The sequence below is a fragment of the Pristiophorus japonicus genome, chromosome 6, assembly GCF_044704955.1.
Source record: "Pristiophorus japonicus isolate sPriJap1 chromosome 6, sPriJap1.hap1, whole genome shotgun sequence".
Taxonomy (NCBI): domain Eukaryota; kingdom Metazoa; phylum Chordata; class Chondrichthyes; family Pristiophoridae; genus Pristiophorus; species Pristiophorus japonicus.
Window position 1 is genome coordinate 160,240,792 of NC_091982.1, and position 17,783 is coordinate 160,258,574.

Below are 17,783 nucleotides of genomic sequence, written 5' to 3' on the forward strand. Positions count from 1 at the left end.
CAAAGCAAAGATTGGGACACAACTGCACTTACGTGAGTTGTTTGGATTAAGGATAAATGTGCTTCATCGGATGGGACTCATTTGCACAGTGCCCTGAGAGTATAATCAAGTCACCCAGCTTTGCATTCCTTGTCTTACTTTTATTTTATGTCAAGTAGTTCCCATAAGTTCCCATACTTAGGTTGTACGTCAACAGCCACGGAATAGTATAATCAAGGATTGTCGGCAAGCCTTTTTGGCTGCTGATCTGAGTGGGACCAACATCAACAGGCCCAGGCTTTATGACACTATCCCACTGTAGGCTCACACTGGAAAAAATGAAAACCAGGAATTGCCTGAACAGGAAATAATTCCACTGTGTCCGTTATGGAATCCCAAATAAAGTCAGAGTTTCCTTGAAAAAACAGTAGGAGTTGGGAGACTTCCTAATGAATTAAAATCAGAGAGGAAATTCCGTCTAGATCTGGTTATAAAGAATACTGAGGAACAGTTTGCTCTTCCTGTTGTTGTTGTATTGTCAGACTGACCAACATCAAGCCCAGGACACAGTCTGACACCACAGAGGTAATAAGCAACAACAGGAAGAGGAAACCGGTCTTCAGTACTTTGTGTACTCAAATCTCGTCAGATAATTCTCGTATCAACACTGGGAAGACTGAAGCCTATTAAAGGTCTGTACTTTTGCCTGAAATTGCATTCCCATCCCTCGCTGTTTGAGCAAGCTGATTTACAGTGCTAAACTTGTTCGAACCTGAGCCGAGCTTCAAACCAATATTCTATCTAGCACCAAAACTGCTCATTTTCACTTTGCCAATAGCACCTGCATCTATCTGCCTTTATCTCACTGGAATCATTATGAAAGCTTCTGTTACCTCTAGACACAGCTTCTCCATCAAACCCATTATCGGTCTCCCGTCTAAAATTTCCAAATGCTTTCGTGCAAATCTATCACCTCTGTCCTCACAGAACATTACTGGTTCCCAGAACACCAATGCATTCAATTCAAAATCCCCAAATCCCTCCAGGACCTCACTCCACACGATGCCTGTAACCCCTCTACCCCTACATCCCAGCCCACTACACCGTACCCCTGTAACCCTTCTACCCCCTACATCCCAGCCCACTATACCCGACCTCTGTAACCTCTCTACCCTACATCATAACTCACTACACACGACCCCTGCAACCTCTCAGCCCCTACATCATAACTCACTACACCCGACCCCTGTAACCTCTCTACCTCTACATCATAACTCACCACACCCGACCTCTGTAACCTCTCTACCCCTACATCATAACTCACTACACACGACCCCTGTAACCTCTCAGCCCCTACATCATAACTCACTACACCCGACCCCTGTAACCTCTCTACCCCTACATCATAACTCACTACACCCGATCCCTGTAACCTCTCTATCTCTACATCATAACTCACTACACCCAACCCCTGTAACCTCACTACCCCTACTGCAAAACCCATGAAAAAATATTTTGGAAGGGATATCCAAAGTTCGTAATAAAACAAGAAACAGTAAGGTACTATGCACCCAATACTCTCTAATTACAATGGAATTTATAAATCAAGAATTGATAGAAAAAACAGGAAAGGGAGTTAATCTGGGATTTAAAATAAATCTCCAGCTAAACAAAAACTGAGGCCCAATCAGCAGCAGTTCTTGCTAACATTTATGCCTCAACCAACATCATTAAAACAGATTATCTGATCATTTATCTTTTTTCTGTTTGTAGGGCCTTGCTGTGTGCAAACTGGCCCCGCCTTTCCCCACATTACAACAGTTGCCACACTTCAAAAGTTCTTCATTGGCCGTGAAGTGCTTTCGGATGTCCTGGGATTGTGATAGGCGCTGTATAAAAGTACCTGTCCGATAACTAGTCAGACAGCTTATGCTACCTGAGCTCATTATTAACATACTCTCAGTAACTTCAATGGATGCAGCCAAATTTCTGCGAAATATCATATCAGAGCTACTCACTGTAAAACTGTTGTTAACATTTTTCGTGCTGGATTCTGCGACACTGGCATCTGTTAAATCCACTTCATCAAAAATGATCGACTGCAAGAAAAAGTAACACAGAACATAAGAACATAAGAATTAGGATCAGGAGTAGGCCATCTAGCCCCTTGAGCCTGCTCCGCCATTCAACAAGATCCTGGCCGTGGACTCAGCTCCACTGACCCGCCCGCTCCCCATAACCCTTAATTCCCTTATTGGTTAAAAATCTATCTATCAGTGATTTGAATATATTCAATGAGCTAGCCTCAACTGCTTCCTTGGGCAGAGAATTCCACAGATTCACAACCCTCTGGGAGAAGAAATTCCTTCTCAACTCAGTTTTAAATCGGCTCCCCCGTATTTTGAGGCTGTGCCCCCTAGTTCTAGTCTCCCCGACCAGTGGAAACAACCGCTATGCCTCTATCCTGTCTATCCCTTTCATTATTTTAAATGTTTCTATAAGATCACCCCTCATCCTTCTGAACTCCAACGAGTAAAGACCCAGTCTACTCAATCTATCATAAGGTAACCCCCTCATCTCCGGAATCAGCCTAGTGAATCGTCTCTGTACCCCCTCCAAAGCTAGTATATCCTTCCTTAAGTAAGGTGACCAAAACTGCACGCAGTACTCTAGTTGCGGCCTCACCAATACCTTAGTCAGTTGCAGCAAGACCTCCCTGCTTTTGTACTCCATCCCTCTCGCAATGAAGGCCAACATTCCATTCGCTTTCCTGATTACCTGCTGCACCTGCAAACTAACTTTTTGGGATTCATGCACAAAAAGAGTTTCATGCACAAGGACCCCCAGGTCCCTCTGCACCGCAGCATGTTGTAATTTCTCCCCATTCAAATAATATTCCCTCTTACTGTGTTTTTTTCCAAGGTGGATGACCTCACATTTTCCGACATTGTATTCCATCTGCCAAACCTTAGCCCATTCGCTTAATCTATCTAAATCTCTTTGCAGCCTCTCTGTGTCCTCTACACAACCCGCTTTCCCACTAATCTTTGTGACATCTGCAGATTTTGTTACACTACACTCTGTCCCCTCTTCCAGGTCATCTATGTATATTGTAAACAGTTGTGGTCTCAGCACCGATCCCTGTGGCACATCACAAACCACCGATTTCCAACCCGAAAAGGACCCATTTATCCCGACTCTCTGCTTTCTGTTAGCCAGCCAATTCGCGATCCATGCTAATACATTTCCTGACTCTGCGTACCTTTATCTTCTGCAGTAACCTTTTGAATGGCACCTTATCGAATGCCTTTTGGAAATCTAAATACACCACATGCATCGGTACACCTCTATCCACCATGCTCGTTATATCCTCAAAGAATTCCAGTAAATTAGTTAAACATGATTTCCCCTTCATGAATCCACGTTGCGTCTGCTTGATTGCACTATTCCTATCTAGATGTCCCGCTATTTCTTCCTTAATGATAGCTTCAAGCTTTTTCTCCACTACAGATGTTAAACTAACCGGCCTAGTTACCTGCCTTTTGTCTGCCCCCTTTTTTAAACAGAGGCGTTACATTAGCTGCTTTCCAATCCGCTGGTACCTGCCCAGAGTCCAGAGAATTTTGGTAGATTATAACGAATGCATCTGCTATAACTTCCGCCATCTCTTAATACCCTGGGATGCATTTCATCCGGACCAGGGGACTTGTCTACCTTGAGTCCCATTAGCCTGTCCAGCACTACCCTCTTAGTGATAGTGATTATCTCAAGGTCCTCCCTTCCCACATTCCTGTGACCAGCAATTTTTGGCATGCTTTTTGTGTCTTCCACTGTGAAGACCGAAGCAAAATAATTGTTTAAGGTCTCAGCCATTTCCACATTTCCCATTATTAAATCCCCCTTCTCATCTTCTAAGGGACCAACATTTACTTTAGTCACTCTTTTCCGTTTTATATATCGGTAAAAGCTTTTACTATCCGTTTTTATGTTTTGCGCAAGTTTACTTTCGTAATCTATCTTTCCTTTCTTTATTGCTTTCTTAGTCATTCTTTGCTGTCGTTGAAAATTTTCCCAATCTTCTATTTTCCCACTAACCTTGGCCACCTTATACGCATTGGTTTTTAATTTGATACTCTCCTTTATTTCCTTGGTTATCCACGGCTGGTTATCCCTTCTCTTACCGCCCTTCTTTTTCACTGGAATATATTTTTGTTGAGCACTATGAAAAAGCTCCTTAAAAGTCCTCCACTGTTCCTCAACTGTGCTACCGTTTAGTCTGTGTTTCCAGTCCACCTTAGCCAACTCTGCCCTCATCCCACTCTAGTCCCCTTTGTTTAAGCATAGTATGCTCGTTTGAGACACTACTTCCTCACCCTCAATCTGTATTACAAATTCAACCATACTGTGATCACTCATTCCGAGAGGATCTTTTACCAGGAGATCGTTTATTATTCCTGTCTCATTACACAGGACCAGATCTAAGATAGCTTGCTCCCTTGTAGGTTCTGTAACATACTGTTCTAAGAAACAATCCTGTATGCATTCTATGAATTCCTCCTCAAGGCTACCCCGTGCGATTTGATTTGACCAATCGATATGTAGGTTAAAATCCCCCATGATTACTGCCGTTCCTTTTTCACATGCCTCCATTATTCCCTTGATTATTGCCCACCCCACCGTGAAGTTATTATTTGGGGGCCTATAAACTACGCCCACCAGTGACTTTTTCCCCTTACTATCTCTAATCTCCACCCACAATGATTCAACATTTTGTTCATTAGAGCCAATATCGTCTCTCACAACTGCCCTGATATCATCCTTTATTCACAGAGCTACCCCACCTCCTTTCCCTTCTTGTCTACAACAGGACAGTTATTGAAAGCACAGTGCTGTATATGACGCACCAAGCCAGCTGGGGGACATACATCAAAGCTGATCGAACTGTGAGATCCGCCCCTCATCCCACTGCAATGAGGAAGGATTACTCCACACTTCCAGCAGGGAGATCAATGTGAGGGATACTATCCAACACTTATATTACAGGGTGATCGATGGAGGGGTACAACTCCACACTTATGTTATGGAGAGGTTAACAGGGTTGAGGTGTGACCCCCACATTCCACTGTAGACGTACAATGGGGCGTTATGATCACACAAATATATTAGCGAGAGAGCAATGGAAGTGTACGACCCCATTCCCATATTATCATCATCATCATAGGCAGTCTCTCGGAATCAAAGAAGACTTGCTTCCACTCTAAAAATGAGTCCTTTGGTGGCTGAACAGTCCAATACGAGAGCCACAGTTCCTGTCACAGGAGGGGCAAATAGTCTTTGAGGGAAGGGGTGTGTGGGACTGGTTTGCCGCATGCTCTTTCTGCCGCCTATGCTTGATTTCTGCATGCTCTCAGCGACGAGAATCGAGGTGCTCAGTGCCCTCCCGGATGCATTTCCCCCACTTGGGGTGGTCTTTGGCCAGGGACTCCCAGATGTCAGTGGGATGGTGCACTTTATCAGGGAGGCTTTGAGGATGCCCTTGAAACGTTTCCTCTGCTCACCTTTGGCTCGTTTGCCGTGCAGGAGTTCCGAGTAGAGCGCTTGCTTTGGGAGTCTCATGTCTGGCATGTGAACAATGTGGCCTGCCCAGCGGAGCTGATCCAAGTGTGGTCAGTGCTTCAATGCTGGGGATGTTTGCCTGGTCGAGGATGCTAACGTTGGTGCGTCTGTCCTCCCAGGGGATTTACAGGATCATATAATATTGCCATATTATAAAGATCAATGGAAGGGTATGTTCCTTATGGACAGTTCCAAGGGGGGGTGGGATAAAATGTCGCACCACCTTGTAAAGAACCTGACTGGGAGGAAGGAGAATCCTGCTGCACGGGCGTAATAATACAAGGGTTACCCTGTATCCAACTGTATTAGGTATGATAAATGAGGACTGTCCATTGTATCAGGTATCATAATAAGAGGGCTATCCTGAATCCCTCTGGGCTGGGTATGAGAATAAGAGGGTTTGAGCTGGAGCACTCTTCCTCTCAAGCACTTCCTGCTCAAGTACACTACATTCTTGTTTGTTTTTAGATAGCTGCCAAGTGACTGGGGCCTTTGGCCCCAGAAGCTGGAAAGCTAAATTTATACCGTGTGAATTTGTAGATGGCACTAAACAGTCAGAAGGGAATTTTCCAGTAAATGTCAGTCTTAAGCATTTCTCATGACTGCAGATGCATGACACGAGTCTGGAAAATCTATCCATTCTAAGAATGACAGACTCAGAACCAGTGGCTCGGAGAGGATCTGTTAAAAGGGATTTTGAAAATTACTAATAAGAATGTGTTGGTGAACACTACAAATTGTTTTATATTAGAGATTTTAAAAGTACTGCGCATTGCACCATATTTGGTTCAGGAGTGACAAAAGCGCAATGCCAATGGAGTGAGCTCATTTAATTTGGAACCGTAATCCCTGTAATGTTGTCAGCTGCTCCTTCCCCTCAGCCAAGAAATCTATTTTCAACACATTTGCACAAAATTCAATTATGATGCGCGCTTGTTGGTGAACTCGAGCGTCAATCAGCAGCAAAACACCAAGCAAATGGGCCAGGGAGAGGACAATTAAAGCAAGACATCAGATGAAAAAGGGGACTGATGATGCAGGAGCATTAAAAGAAACGTGGCCACTGCTGATATAAATAGAGCCAATCTTTATCTTCTCCACAACTCCAAGCCAGAAAACATCATGGAATGCATTCAAAAAACAGTGGAGGTGTGGTGACTAGAAGAAACATAGGCATAAGGAGATTTAATGGACAGGGCAAAGACACAGGGAGAAATATATACCTCGAAATTAAGCCTCCCACAATGGTGCACTACGTCCCCAACCCGCCATGTATGCGCCCCATTGCCGTTTTTACAATGCTGGGTAGGATACTTCATTATCATATTTAAATCACACTCCCACAGTTGGAGCCGAGTTTAAATTTAACAGTTGCCAGCCAGGTTTCCCGGAGCTCGGGAAACATGGCGATAAAAGGGAGGTGGGAACTGCTGGCTCAAGAAGGCAGGTGCCTTTTACAGCACTTCTTGTTGACCAGGAGGAGCAGGGTGCTTTCCCCGGGCCCTCAAGGAAGCCTTCGGCCTCCCCTCTGCTGATAACGGCCTCTCCGTGCCCCTGTCATAATCAGCAATCTCTACTCCCCCCACACCCTACAAGCTCTTCCTTTCTCCCAATTGCTGCTCTCTTCCCCCCACCAAGCCCCGACCACTCGCTCCCTCCCAATAGACGCTCTCTTCCCTCCCAAGTCCTGATCTCTCGCTCTTTCCCTCCCTCCTGATTTCCGCTCTCTTCCCCCCACCAGGCTCCAATCTCTCGCACACCCATGTTGCCGGCGGGGAGTCTCAAAATCAGGGTTGTGCTGTTTAGCATGAAAATTCCAGGATGATGTGTCACAAGGAGCGTGATCTGACTTTTCAGCCTCGCAGGGCAGTACAGATCTGTCAGGAGATTGGGTGGTGACACCTACATATCTCAGATAAATAATTCCTCCATAAAACTAGAGATAAGAAGAAAAGTTGTGAATGCTGAAATACACAGATCAGTCAGCAGCTCAAAGGGAAAAGACAAGTTCATGTTCTGATAATGGGTGTCCATCCAAAACTGCTTTTTCAGGTTCCAGAAGACCGAGTTCTGATGAAAGGTCATCGACCTGAAACGTTAACTCTGTTTCTCTTTCCATTGATGCTGCCTGACCTGCTGAGTATTTCCAGCATTTTCTGTTACATTTCTCCTGTTCCAGTTGATGACAGACATGTTGTACGATTCCAACATCTTTTCTAACTTTGTAACAGTGTTTGGCCAACAGCAAAAAACTGATTAAATGTTTTTCTTGCAGTTTTAGTAGTAATGCTCAACCATTTTAGAAGTTTGGGATTGCTATGCTGCGACACCCAGCTCTACCTCTCCACCACCTTTCTCGACCCTTCCACTGCCTCTGTGTTGTCAGACTGCTTGTCCAACATCCAGTCTTGGATGAGCCGCAATTTCCTTCACTTAAACATTGGGAAGACTGAAGCTATAGTCTTTGACCCCTGCTAAATGCTCCGCACCCTTGCGACTGATTCTATTGATCTTCCCAGACGTTGTCCAAAGCTGAACTAGACTGTCTACAACCCCAACCCTGAGTTAAGCTTGCAACTTCATGTCCTCTCATCACAAAGACCGCTGACTTCATTTGCATAACATCACCCTCGTCTGTCCCTACCTCAGCGTAACTGCTGCTGAAACCTTTATTCAGGCCTTTGTCATTTCCAAAATCGATTATTCCAATGCTTTCCCAATCAATACTCTCTGTAAATTTCAGCAAATCCAAAACTCTGCGGCATGTATCCTATCCCACACCAAGTTCGCCCACTCATCACCTCGATGCTCGCTGACCTACATTGGCTCGCAGTCCCTTCAACATCTCAAATTTTGAATTCTCATCCGAGTTTTTAAATCCCTTCAAGGCATGGCCTCTCCCTATCTCTCCATTCCTGTGACTCTAGCTTTTTGTGCATCCCCTCCCTTCGCCTCACCATTGACGACCATGCTTTCAACCGCCAAGGCCGCACACTCTGGAACTCCCTCCCAACGCCCTTCTGCCTTTCCAGCTCCTTCTTTTCCTTTAAGACACTCCTTAAAACCCACCTCTGTCCAAGATTCTGGTCATTCCTCCAGTATCTATTTTTTTGAAGCGCCTCTGTCAAGTGCCTTGGGACGTTTTTCTACATTATAAAGAAGCTATATAAGTGCAACTTCTGCTTGTTGTACTTGCAGAACTCAGCATATTATGCTCTTAAAAAATTCAATCAAGTTAGTCAAACATGAACCGTACACAATTCCATGTTGACGATCGCTGGTCAGCCCACACCCTACAAATTATTTATTTATATCTTCTCTAATTATGGTCTCGAGTCATCTTCATAGAATCATAAAAATTTACATCACGGAAGGAGGCTAGTTCGGCCCATCGCGTCCATGCTGGCTAACAAGAGGCTATCCAGCCTAATCCCACTTTCCAGCTCTAGGTCCGTAACCCTGCAGGTTATGGCATTTCAGGTGCACATCCAAGTACTTTTAAAATGTGGTGAGAGTTTCTGCCTCTACCACCCTTTCAGGCAGTGAGTTCCAGGCCCCCACAACCCTCTGAGTGAAGAAATTTCCCCTCAAATCCCCTCTAAACCTTCTACCAATTACTTTAAATTTATGCCCCCTGGTTGTTGACCCCTCTGCTAAGGGAAATAGGCCCTTTCTATCCACTATATCCCTCATCATTTTATACACCTCAATGAGATCTCCAAGGAAAACAAACCCAGCCTATCCAATCTGTCCTCATAGCTAAGATTCTCCATTCTCGGCAACATCCTCGTAAATCTCCTCTGTACCCTCTCCAGTGCAATTACGTCCTTCCTGTAATGCAGTGACCAGAACTGCACACAGTACTCCAGCTGTTGCCTAACCAGTGTTTTATACAGTTCATGCATAACCCACCTGCTCTTATAGAAACATAGAAAATAGGTGCAGGAGCAGGCCATTCAGCCCTTCTAGCCTGCACCGCCATTCAATGAGTTCATGGCTGAACATGAAACTTCAGTACCCCCTTCCTGCTTTCTCGCCATAACCCTTGATCCCCCGAGTAGTAAGGACTTCATCTAACTCCCTTTTGAATATATTTAGTGAATTGGCCTCAACTACTTTCTGTGGTAGAGAATTCCACAGGTTCACCACTCTCTGGGTGAAGAAGTTTCTCCTCATCTCGGTCCTAAATGGCTTACCCCTTATCCTCAGACTGTGACCCCTGGTTCTGGACTTCCCCAACATTGGGAACATTCTTTCTGCATCTAACCTGTCTAAACCCGTCAGAATTTTAAACGTTTCTATGAGGTCCCCTCTCATTCTTCTGAACTCCAGTGAATACAAGCCCAATTGATCCAATCTTTCTTGATAGGTCAGTCCCGCCATCCCGGGAATCAGTCTGGTGAACCTTCGCTGCACTCCCTCAATAGCAAGAATGTCCTTCCTCAAGTTAGGAGACCAAAACTGTACACAATACTCCAGGTGTGGCCTCACCAAGGCCCTGTACAACTGTAGCAACACCTCCCTGCCCCTGTATTCAAATCCCCTCGCTATGAAGGCCAACATGCCATTTGCTTTCTTAACCGCCTGCTGTACCTGCATGCCAACCTTCAATGACTGATGTACCATGACACCCAGGTCTCGTTGCACCTTCCCTTTTCCTAATCTGTCACCATTCAGATAATAGTCTGTCTCTCTGTTTTTACCACCAAAGTGGATAACCTCACATTTATCCACATTATACTTCATCTGCCATGCATTTGCCCACTCACCTAACCTATCCAAGTCACTCTGCAGCCTAATAGCATCCTCCTCGCAGCTCACACTGCCACCCAACTTAGTATCATCCGCAAATTTGGAGATACTGCATTTAATCCCCTCGTCTAAATCATTAATGTACAATGTAAACAGCTGGGGCCCCAGCACAGAACCTTGCGGCACTCCACTAGTCACTGCCTGCCATTCTGAAAAGTACCCGTTTACTCCTACTCTTTGCTTCCTGTCTGACAACCAGTTCTCAATCCACGTCAGCACACTACCCCCAATCCCATGTGCTTTAACTTTGCACATTAATCTCTTGTGTGGGACCTTGTCGAAAGCCTTCTGAAAGTCCAAATATACCACATCAACTGGTTCTCCTTTGTCCACTTTACTGGAAACATCCTCAAAAAATTCCAGAAGATTTGTCAAGCATGATTTCCCTTTCACAAATCCATGCTGACTTGGACCTATCATGTCACCATTTTCCAGATGCACTGCTATGACATCCTTAATAATTGATTCCATCATTTTACCCACTACTGAGGTCAGGCTGACCGGTCTATAATTCCCTGTTTTCTCTCTCCCTCCTTTTTTAAAAAGTGGGGTTACATTGGCTACCCTCCACTCCATAGGAACTGATCCAGAGTCAATGGAATGTTGGAAAATGACTGTCAATGCATCCGCTATTTCCAAGGCCACCTCCTTAAGTACTCTAGGATGCAGGCCATCAGGCCCTGGGGATTTATCTGCCTTCAATCCCATCAATTTCCCCAACACAATTTCCGACTAATAAAGATTTCCCTCAGTTCCTCTTCCTTACTAGACCCTCTGACCCCTTTTATATCCGGAAGGTTGTTTGTATCCTCCTTAGTGAATACCGAACCAAAGTACTTGTTCAATTGATCCGCCATTTCTTTGTTCCCCGTTATGACTTCCCCTGATTCTGACTGCAGGGGACCTACGTTTGTCTTCACCAACCTTTTTCTCTTTACATACCTATAGAAACTTTTGCAATCCGCCTTAATGTTCCCTGCAAGCTTCTTCTCGTACTCCATTTTCCCTGTCCTAATCAAACCCTTTGTCCTCCTCTGCTGAGTTCTAAATTTCTCCCAGTCCCCAGGTTCGCTGCTATTTCTGGCCAATTTGTATGCCACTTCCTTGGCTTTAATACTATCCCTGATTTCCCTAGATAGCCACGGTTGAGCCACCTTCCCCTTTTTATTTTTACGCCAGACAGGAATGTACAATTGTTGTACTTCATCCATGCGGTCTCTAAATGTCTGCCATTGCCCATCCACAGTCAACCCCCTAAGTATCATTCGCCAATCTATCCTAGCCAATTCTCGCCTCATACCTTCAAAGTTACCCTTCTTTAAGTTCTGGACCATGGTCTCTGAATTTACTGTTTCATTCTCCATCCTAATGCAGAATTCCACCATATTATGGTCACTCTTCCCCAAGGGGCCTCGTACAATGAGATTGCTAATTAATCCTCTCTCATTACACAACACCCAGTCCAAGATGGCCTCCCCCCTAGTTGGTTCCTCAACATATTGGTCTAGAAAACCATCCCTTATGCACTCCAGGAAATCCTCCTCCACCGTATTGCTTCCAGTTTGGCTAGCCCAATCTATGTGCATATTAAAGTCACCCATTATAACTGCTACACCTTTATTGCATGCACCCCTAATTTCCTGTTTGATGCCCTCCCCAACATCCCTATTACTGTTTGGAGGTCTGTACACAACTCCCACTAATGTTTTTTGCCCTTTGGTGTTCTGCAGCTCTACCCATATAGATTCCACATCATCCAAGCTAATGTCTTTCCTAACTATTGCATTAATCTCCTCTTTAACCAGCAATGCTACCCCACCTCATTTTCCTTTTATTCTATCCTTCCTGAATGTTGAATACCCCTGAATGTTGAGTTCCCAGCCCTGATCATCCTGGAGCCACGTCTCCGTAATCCCAATCACATCATATTTGTTAACATCTATTTGCACAATTAATTCATCCACCTTATTGCGGATACTCCTTGCATTAAGACACAAAGCCTTCAGGCTTGTTTTATTAACACCCTTTGTCCTTTTAGAATTTTGCTGTACAGTGGCCCTTTTTGTTCTTTGCCTTGGGTTTCTCTGCCCTACACTTTTCCTCATCTCCTTTCTGTCTTTTGCTTTTGGCTCCTTTTTGTTTCCCTCTGTCTCCCTGCATTGGTTCCCATCCCCCTGCCATATTAGTTTAAATCCTCCCCAACAGCACTAGCAAACACTCCCCCGAGGACATTGGTTCCAGTCCTGCCCAGGTGCAGACCGTCCGGTTTGTACTGGTCCCACCTCCCCCAGAACCGGTCCCAATGCCCCAGGAATTTGAATCCCTCCCTGCTGCACCACTGCTCAAGCCACGTATTCATCTGCGCTATCCTGCGATTCCTACTCTGACTATCACGTGGCACTGGTAGCAATCCCGAGATTACTACTTTTGAGGTCCTACTTTTTAATTTAGCTCCTAGCTCCTTAAATTCGTTTCGTAGGACCTCATCCCTTTTTTTGCCTATGTCGTTGGTACCAATGTGCACCACGACAACTGGCTGTTCTCCCTCCCATTTCAGAATGTCCTGCACCCGCTCCGAGACATCCTTGACCCTTGCACCAGGGAGGCAACATACCATCCTGGAGTCTCGGTTGCGGCCGCAGAAACGCCTATCTATTCCCCTCACAATTGAATCCCCTATCACTATCGCTCTCCCACTCTTTTTCTTGCCCTCCTGTGCAGCAGAGCCAGCCACGGTGCCATGAACTTGGCTGCTGCTGCCCTCCCCTGATGAGTCATTCCCCTCAACAGTACCCAAAGCGGTGTATCTGTTTTGCAGGGGGATGACCGCAGGGGACCCCTGCACTACCTTCCTTGCTCTACTCTTCCTGCTGGTCTTCCATTCCCTATCTGGCTGTGGACCCTTTCCCTGCGGTAAGACCAACTCACTACACGTGATACTCACGTCATTCTCAGCATCGTGGATGCTCCAGAGTGAATCCACCTTCAGCTCCAATTCCGTAACGCGGACCGTCAGGAGCTGGAGGCGGATACACTTCCCGCACACATAGTCGTCAGGGACACCGGAAGCGTCCCTGAGTTCCCACATGGTACAGGAGGAGCACAACACCCGACCGAGCTCTCCTGCCATGTCTTAACCCTTAGATACACTTAAACTGGTAATAACAATGTTAAAAGTTACTGACCAATATAAGAAGAAAAAGAAAAACTACTCACCAATCACCAGCCAATCACTTACCCCCTAGGCTGTGACGTCACCTTTGTTTTTTTTTGCCTTCTCCCTGTAGCTGCACCGGTACGCCTCTCGCCGACCCCGGACTCGCGCTGCTCCGAGCTCCCGCCTCCTCGACTGACTGCTCCGAGCTCCCGCTGGCCTTTATAGGCCTCTCGCCGACCCCGGACTCGCGCTGCTCCGAGCTCCCGCCTCCTCGACTGACTGCTCCGAGCTCCCGCTGGCCTTTATAGGCCTCTCGCCGACCCCGGACTCGCGCTGCTCCGAGCTCCCGCCTCCTCGACTGACTGCTCCGAGCTCCCGCTGGCCTTTATAGGCCTCTCGCCGACCCCGGACTCGCGCTGCTCCGAGCTCCCGCCTCCTCGACTGACTGCTCCGAGCTCCCGCTGGCCTTTATAGGCCTCTCGCCGACCCCGGACTATGCCTCGGCTAATAAAGGCAAGCATTCCGTATGCCTTCTTAATCACCTTATCCACCTGGCCTGCTACCTTCAGGGCTCTGTGGACATGCACTCCAAGGTCCCTTTGTTCCTCTACACTTTTCAATGTCCTACCATTTAATGTGTATTCCCTTTCCTTGTTAGCCTTCCTCAAATGCATTACCTCACACTTCTCTGGATTAAATTCCATTTGCCAGTGTTCTATCCACCTGACCAGTTGATTGATATCTTCCTGCAGTCAGCAGCTTTCTTCTTCATTATCAACCACACAGCCTATTTTTGCATCATCTGCAAACTTCTTAACCATACCCCCTACATTCAAGTTTAGATCATTGATGTACACCACAAAAAGCAAGGGACCTAGCACTGAGCCCTGTGGAACCCCACTGGAAACATCCTTCCAGTCACAAAAACACACATCAACCGTTATCCTCTGCTTTCTGCTTCTGAGCCAATTTTGGATCCATAAGAACATAAGAATTAGGAACAGGAGTAGGCCATCTAGCCCCTCGAGCCTGCTCTGCCATTCAACAAGATCATGGCTGATCTGGCTGTGGACTCAGCTCCACTTACCCGCCCGCTCCCCATAACCCTTAATTCCCTTATTGGTTAAAAATCTATCTATCTGTGATTTGAATACATTCAATGAGCTAGCCTCAACTGCTTCCTTGGGCAGAGAATTCCACAGATTCACAACCCTCTGTGAGAAGAAATTCCTTCTCAACTCGGTTTTAAATTGGCTCCCCCATATTTTGAGGCTGTGCCCCATAGTTCTGGTCTCCCCGACCAGTGGAAACAACCTCTCTGCCTCTATCTTGTCTATCCCTTTCATTATTTTAAATGTTTCTATAAGATCACCCCTTATCCTTCTGAACTCCAATGATTAAAGACCCAGTCTACTCAATCTATCATCATAAGGTAACCCCCTCATCTCCGGAATCAGCCGAGTGAATCGTCTCTGTACCCCCTTCAAAGCTAGTATATCCTTCCTTAAGTAAGGTGACCAAAACTGCACACGGTACTCCAGCTGCGGCCTCACCAATACCCTGTACAGTTGCAGCAGGACCTCCCTGCTTTTGTACTCCATCCCTCTCGCAATGAAGGCCAACATTCCATTCGCCTTCCTGATTACCTGCTGCACCTGCAAACTAACTTTTTGGGATTCATGCACAAGGACCCCCAGGTCCCTCTGCACCGCAGCTTGTTGTAATTTCTCCCCATTCAAATAATATTCCCTTTTACTGTTTTTTTTTCCAAGGTGGATGTCCTCACATTTTCCGACATTGTATTCCATCTGCCAAACCTTAGCCCATTCGCTTAACCTATCCAAATCTCTTTGCAGCCTCTCTGTATTCTCTACACAACGTGCTTTCCCACTAATCTTTGTGTCATCTGCAAATTTTGTTACACTACACTCTGTCCCCTCTTCCAGGTCATCTATGTATATTGTAAACAGTTGTGGTCCTAGCACCGATCCCTGTGGCACACCACTAACCACCGATTTCCAACCCGAAAAGGACCCATTTATCCCGACTCTCTGCTTTCTGTTAGCCAGCCAATTCTCGATCCATGCTAATACATTTCCTCTGACTCCGCGTACCTTTATCTTCTGCAGTAACCTTTTGTGTGGCACCTTATCGAATGCCTTTTGGAAATCTAAATACACCACATCCATCGGTACACCTCTATCCACCATGCTCGTTATATCCTCAAAGAATTCCAGTAAATTAGTTAAACATGATTTCCCCTTCATGAATCCATGTTGCGTCTGCTTGATTGCACTATTCCTATCTAGATGTCCCGCTATTTCTTCCTTAATGATAGCTTCAAGCTTTTTCTCCACTACAGATGTTAAACTAACCGGCCTAGTTACCTGCCTTTTGTCTGCCCCCTTTTTTAAACAGAGGCGTTACATTAGCTGCTTTCCAATCTGCTGGTACCTGCCCAGAGTCCAGAGAATTTTGGTAGATTATAACGAATGCATCTGCTATAACTTCCGCCATCTCTTTTAATACCCTGGGATGCATTTCATCCGGACCAGGGGACTTGTCTACCTTGAGTCCCATTAGCCTGTCCAGCACTACCCCCCTAGTGATAATGATCATCTCAAGGTCCTCCCTTCCCACATTCCTATGACCAGCAATTTTTGGCATGCTTTTTGTGTCTTCCACTGTGAAGACCGAAGCAAAATAATTGTTTAAGGTCTCAGCCATTTCCACATTTCCCATTATTAAATCCCCCTTCTCATCTTCTAAGGGACCAACATTTACTTTAGTCACTCTTTTCCGTTTTATATATCGGTAAAAGCTTTTACTATCTGTTTTTATGTTTTGCGCAAGTTTACTTTCGTAATCTATCTTTCCTTTCTTTATTGCTTCCTTAGTCATTCTTTGCTGTCGTTGAAAATTTTCCAAATCTTCTATTTTCCCACTAACCTTGGCCACCTTATACGCATTGGTTTTTAATTTGATACTCTCCTTTATTTCCTTGGTTATCCATGGCTGGTTATCCCTTCTCTTCTTTTTCACTGGAATATATTTTTGTTGAGCACTATGAAAGAGCTCCTTAAAAGTCCTCCGTTGTTCCTCAATTGTGCCACCGTTTAGTCTGTGTTCCCAGTCTACTTTAGCCTACTCTGCCCTCATCCCACTCTAGTCCCTTTTGTTTAAGCATAGTACGCTCGTTTGAGACACTACTTCCTCACCCTCAATCTGTATTACAAATTCAGCCATACTGTGATCACTCATTCCGAGAGGATCTTTTACCAGGTGATCGTTTATTATTCCTGTCTCATTACACAGGACCAGATCTAAGATAGCTTGCTCCCTTGTAGGTTCTGTAACATACTGTTCTAAGAAACAATCCCGTTTGCATTCTATGAATTCCTCCTCAAGGCTACCCTGTGCAATTTGATTTGACCAATCAATATGTAGGTTAAAATCCCCCATGATTACTGCCGTTCCTTTTTCACATGCCTCCATTATTCCCTTGATTACTGTCCGCCCCACCGTGAAGTTATTATTTGGGGGCCTATAAACTACGCCCACCATTGACTTTTTCCCCTTACTATCTCAAATCTCCACCCACAATGATTCAACATTTTGTTCATTAGAGCCAATATCATCTCTCACAACTGCCGTGACATCATCCTTTATTAACAGAGTACCCCACCTCCTTTCCCTTCTTGTCTATCTTTCCGAATTGTCAGATACCCCTGTATGTTTAATTCCCAGTCTTGGCCACCCTGCAACCACGTTTCTGTAATGGCCACCAAATCATACCCATTTGTAATGATTTGTGCCGCCAACTCATTTACTTTCTTTCGAATGCTGCGTGCGTTTAGGTAGAGTGTTTTAATATTCGTTTTTAAACCATGATTTTTAGTTTTGACCCCTCCTGCAGCCCCTTTATATTCATACATATTGTCCCTTCCTATCACTTGTGGTTTACACTTACCCCAGTGCTACTCTGCTCTGTTGCCTCCTGCCTTTTGCATTCTTTCTTGGGGTCCTGTTCATCTGAGCTCTCACCCACTCTAATTAGCTCAGAGCCCTCTCCTGGGTTCCGAATACTCCTCGCATTGAGGCACCGAGCTTTCAGGCTTGCCTTTTTATTACACTTTGACCCTTTAGAATTTTGCTGTACAGTGGCCCTTTTTGTTTTTTGCCTTGGGTTTCTCTGCCCTCCACTTTTACTCATCTTCTT

At 45.4% G+C, this 17,783-nt stretch overlaps 1 protein-coding gene across 3 annotated transcripts in view; it reads right to left on the reverse strand.

Annotated features, from left to right (window-relative positions):
- Positions 1–17,783, reverse strand: part of LOC139265841 (diacylglycerol kinase delta) — a 198,208-nt gene that overhangs the window by 119,948 nt on the left and 60,477 nt on the right. For all 3 annotated transcript variants that reach the window (XM_070883343.1, XM_070883345.1, XM_070883344.1), the window contains exon 3: positions 1,998–2,078. In XM_070883343.1, coding sequence (XP_070739444.1) covers positions 1,998–2,078 — 81 coding nt within the window. The remainder of the gene's footprint in view (positions 1–1,997; positions 2,079–17,783) is intronic.